Source organism: Cotesia typhae, unplaced genomic scaffold, assembly GCF_013202065.1.
Source record: "Cotesia typhae breed Kobodo isofemale line unplaced genomic scaffold, CoteBio_Ctyphae contig_4, whole genome shotgun sequence".
Taxonomy (NCBI): domain Eukaryota; kingdom Metazoa; phylum Arthropoda; class Insecta; order Hymenoptera; family Braconidae; genus Cotesia; species Cotesia typhae.
Window position 1 is genome coordinate 548,387 of NW_027423748.1, and position 4,660 is coordinate 553,046.

Below are 4,660 nucleotides of genomic sequence, written 5' to 3' on the forward strand. Positions count from 1 at the left end.
AATGAGTATTATGAAATACGTCCAGGATTATTTTTGAAAAAACGGTTACGAGGTTACTTAATTAATCATTTTAGATATGTTATGTCCAAGGGCGTTTAAGTGGTAGCGTAAATGGTGGAGGTTTGGACTAACGGCTTAAATAATACGCAACGGAGTTTTTTTTTCGTTGTTTTAATTATTTATGTGGGACGTTTTCGACGGACGAATTTACCACGCCTTCGTTTGAGACTGATTACGGATTTTTATTAAAAAAAGATGTACTTACTCTTTGCAGGATTTTTAATTATTACCGGATCCGTGATTCCGGGGCTGCTGTTAGCGCCTTTTCCTGGGTTGGGCCCTCTGATCGGTCCTTGCGGCGGATAGAGTAGGATGGATTGGGCTGCTTATTTTTACGAAATGAATCGATTCGAACAAATTTCACTTCTCTTGACATTTATTTTTATAGACACTAAAACTCTTACACTTTAACAAATATGAATTTTAACGTAATTTAATCAAATGAATTTTATTAATTTGATTGAGCTAACGTCCTCCAGTCCCCCGTAGGGTAAAGTGCGCAAAACTAGCTTTTAAGAAATTTTGAATAACTTAATGACCGGATTCTCGCCTAAGTGCAGAGCAAATTAGAACTTGGAGATTCCGGTTCTTTAAGATTTTTTTCCTGGCCGAATTCTCGCCTAAGTGCAGGGCAAATTAGAACTTTAAGAATGCGACTCTCTAAGATACTTAAAATTAGTACGTGGCCTGCCGGTTAAACCGCGTCCAAACTTCCTTTAAGTGCAGTGCAAATTAAAGCAAAGGACTCTACAAGGCACGGGCCCGTCAATTAAACGCGGAAGTCGAATTAATTAACAAAAGACCGGGAGCAGTCTCCGTTTCTCGTTTTTAAATGCTCGCGGTGCTGAGTTTGCAGGAGTCCCCGCTATTCAACCAGCAGTCACGTAGCTTCTATTTTATTGTGGCTTTCGCGCATGGAGAAGTCTTCCATCTGCGCGGCTGATTTAAATATAAAAAGAAAAAAATTTACGGGTGGACATAACATTCCCCCGGAAAAGCGAAAAGCTAGTATAGTTTTTCGGTTTTCCTATGGCCACCTTCCCCATAAGCGAGAGCCACTTACAAATTTTATTTAATGTATTTTAACCTATTAAAAGAGTAGTGAGTAAAGTCATCTGGCGCGAATATTTGAATTTAAATTTATTATTTTTATCTCGCGCTGCATAATATGCTGACGGGTGGCTAATCCTTCTCGTCTCTCGATTCCGCGAAGCCGTGTCGAGTGTCAGTATCGTCTCAGCAGTGAGTAGCGTGAGTTCTGATTGTCGCGATGTATTTTACTAGAAGGAATTTTGAGGGGTATGGTACGTGGTACCAAATGGCCGTAATGGTTCACGGGGAGAAGGTAAGTTAAATTTTGATGCATTCAGTGGGAGAAGGAATAGAAAAAGTGAAGGAAAGGAGAAGAATAAATAGAAAAGGTACCCTTCTCATAAGAAAATATGTTTTTTTTTTTTTTTTTTTTTTTCTAGGACATAAGAGCGGGCATTGAAATCTTGGAGGCTTTGGCACGTCCGGTGAATCCAAGCCGGGCGTTGCTTTTGGCTTCTCGATTCATGGACGTGTTTGGTCCACTCCCTCCGGAGATCGTGGAAGCGGCGACCTTTTTCTGCCTGCAAGGCGCCGAAGGTTTAGCGGGATCTTCGGATCTTGAGGAGATGGTGTGCCCCAACAGCGAGGACATCGGGCGTTTGAGGATCGCCTTAATTGAGGCGATCTTCAATGGTTTGGTCACCATGACGTGATGGTAAGTCATTGTAAAATACTTCACAAGTTTTTCTTTGGAATGCCTACTTAAGCAGCATTCTGATTGTTGGAGATTATTTTATCTTTTGTTTGCTTCTTTGTTGCAGGTTAGGCGTATTGAGTGTCATCGGTCGCGCGAGAAGAGCTGATGTCAGGTCCCCTCTGCATTCCGGGGGCCGAGCCAATAGTAGCCAAATAGTAAAATAAAGAAAAAAATATATGTAGATAAAGAGAAGGAAAGTATATTTGTAAAAAAAAAATTTTTTTTTTTTTTTTTTTTTTTTTATAAATAAATTTATTTTTAAAAATAAAAGGTATTCTTTTTCTCTTTATTTTGTCTCTCTCCTTTTTCTCTATACCCTTTTCCCATCTCTTAATAATAATGATAATGATAATCGTAGTAGTTATGACGAAAAGCAAGAAGGTAAGTAGAATTTGGATTTATACGAAAGAAAGTAAGAATAAAGTGAAACAGGAATTAAGTGAAATAAACAGATAAAGAGAAAGAAAGAAAACAAAAGTGAAATCCAAAAATAAAAGGAATAATTTCGATTAATAAGGATAAGAGAAGAAAATTTTGTTTTTTTTTTTTTTTTATCTCTGGCAAGGTGGTACGAGAGGAGGGTAGATATCGGTACATGTATATAATTATATTCGTATATGTATGTACGTGTGAGTTGTGTGTGGAGCATGCATTGAAGGCGGCACGGTTGTGGTGTAGTAGGCGTTGCTTACCGAGAGGCGACTGTAATTGAGCGAGTGTCGGTAAGCTACTTTGCTTGATGTAGCAGTTCTTTTATAATTACCGCTAGAGGACTCCTTCTGTTCTCTTTCTTACTTATACTCACTCTTATTGAATATTGAGTGTTCGAAATAAGAATTTTACAAAGAGAAACAAATCTTTATGATTTAATAATTTGGAACGATTTTAATGAGTGACGTTAGCTCGATTTTCCTAAAATCATTATAAAGTATAATTAATGTTAAAGTATTATATTAATAATATAATTAATATACTTATAAAATTTTGTTGAATACTCGGTTATAACATATAAAATGTATAAAATGTAATATAATAGATATAATAGAGTTATAATAAGTAGTTAGTCATAATATTTATTATGACGTATAATGATAAAATGGCAATAGTAAAATAATGTGTAATATATAATTATAGTGATAGTAAAATGAATACTATGATTGGGAGAATTATTTGGAAGGAGGAAGAAAATTTTTGTTTTCGGAAAAGAAATTTTGAAATAACGTTTTGCGTTGTTCTCGCTCGTCCCCCCAAGGCCGGAGATAATTTTATTTTCGGTCTTGTGAGTCATAAAGCAGCAAAACTTTTCATAATTCGGATAATTTTACTGATTTTCATTATACTATCAACTATCTATTAAGGTAGGAAAAATTTTTTTTTTTTTTTTTTTTTTTTTTGTATTTTAGATTAGATTATTTATTCAAACTGTTGACTCGTTTTTGGCATGAAGAATTTTACTATTATTTTTGTAAAACGAAATTATATAGGAAAGAAAGGATTCTATTATAATTTTAAAGTTATTTCTTACTTTTTCCGCCAAAGAGCCATCGGTTTGATTATGTAATAATTCTTTCGTTGATGCTGGGTTTTTCTTCTAAATTGGTGATTTGTAGTCTCTTAATCGGAATGTTTTTGGTTTCTTTGGTGTTTTGACGATCTCTGGAGCTTCTTTGGTTGTTATTTTAGCTTTCATGGAGACGTTCATCTCGTTGTCGACATCGGTTCTTGTTGGAAGTGGTTCGTTGGTTTCTGGCAGGCTTGATGATTTTTCTTCGAATGTTTTCAGTTCGATTACGACTGGTTTTTCGTCTTTTCTGCTGGTCTGGCGAGGTTTCAATAGAAATCGGCGGACAGTTTTTTGTATGGCTATCCCCCCAATTATAAGTGATATTATTCCAACAGTTGATACTGTTCCTATAGTTATCTTCCGACTAATTTCTTCTTTTTGATGATCCAGGGCAATTAGTGACATTTTCTCTTCGTTTTCTTCCAATCCTTGGCCCCAAGGTTCGAATTTGTCGATAATCGTAGCTGGATCTTGATTCTGTGCGAACAAATTTGGAGCTGCGTTGTTGGTTTTCAGGCTCGAGTTTAACGTTTCTAAGGATAGGTTAAAACTCGGGGCAATGAGGTCTATCTTTGTTGATTCTCTGGCAATCCCACGAATAGTGTATTCGTTACACGTCGCTTGGCATCCCTGATGGATATGTATCAGGCCGGTGCTATTAATTACCTGATTTTCGGCAGATTGTCCTGGACATCTCCATTGAATATTTTCCTCCTTGCACGTCGAATATGCCCAGGTGTTTTTCTCGTTCATTTTTATCCAAGTTAATTTGCATTTTGGAATTATTCTTATATTACAATTCCGTAGATTTTTGGTTTTCGGATTATTCAATAATTCCATCTCGCAATCTACCTCGTTCACCAACTTGGTTGTTTTGGACAAGAGGTCTGGTGGGCATGCCATGTCTGGTCCAATTGGCTTGCAGTTGTTGATATAATCTTGTTCAGCGAGAAAATATTCATCAAACGATGGTTCTGACACGAGATATTTCGATGTTGGTTGAATTGTCAATGTTGATATTTGGTCTCCTACTTTCTCAGGCTTGGGAAGTGATTTTAGCTCATATGCTAACCATGGCGTCTGATCGAATAGTGGAACTGTAATTATTATCAGGAAATGTCCATTTGTTTTTCCTGTTTCCACTGTGGACACCCTGGCTAGTGTATTGATGTCCATGTGATTCAGAGGTTGAGGTGGGTTCAGCGTCGGGTGTTTTTTCATCATGTCAGCGGTTGCTTGATGCAGTT

The 4,660-nt window shown here is 36.7% G+C and overlaps 1 protein-coding gene across 2 annotated transcripts; it reads left to right on the forward strand.

The window, feature by feature from the left end:
- The first annotated feature begins 444 nt into the window (after nt 1-444).
- Nucleotides 445-3,176, forward strand: LOC141527217 (uncharacterized). 2 transcript variants are annotated; one of them, XM_074242574.1, is made up of 3 exons: nt 445-1,405; nt 1,533-1,807; nt 1,914-3,176. In XM_074242574.1, the coding sequence occupies exons 1-2, from the start codon at nt 1,331-1,333 to the stop codon at nt 1,803-1,805; spliced, it is 348 nt and encodes a 115-aa protein (XP_074098675.1). In that variant the 5' UTR covers nt 445-1,330; the 3' UTR covers nt 1,806-1,807; nt 1,914-3,176. The 2 variants fall into 2 exon arrangements, with proteins under 2 accessions (XP_074098675.1, XP_074098674.1); XM_074242573.1 differs by lacking the exon at nt 1,914-3,176 and having other exon boundaries at nt 1,533-1,904.
- Nucleotides 3,177-4,660: the final 1,484 nt, after the last annotated feature.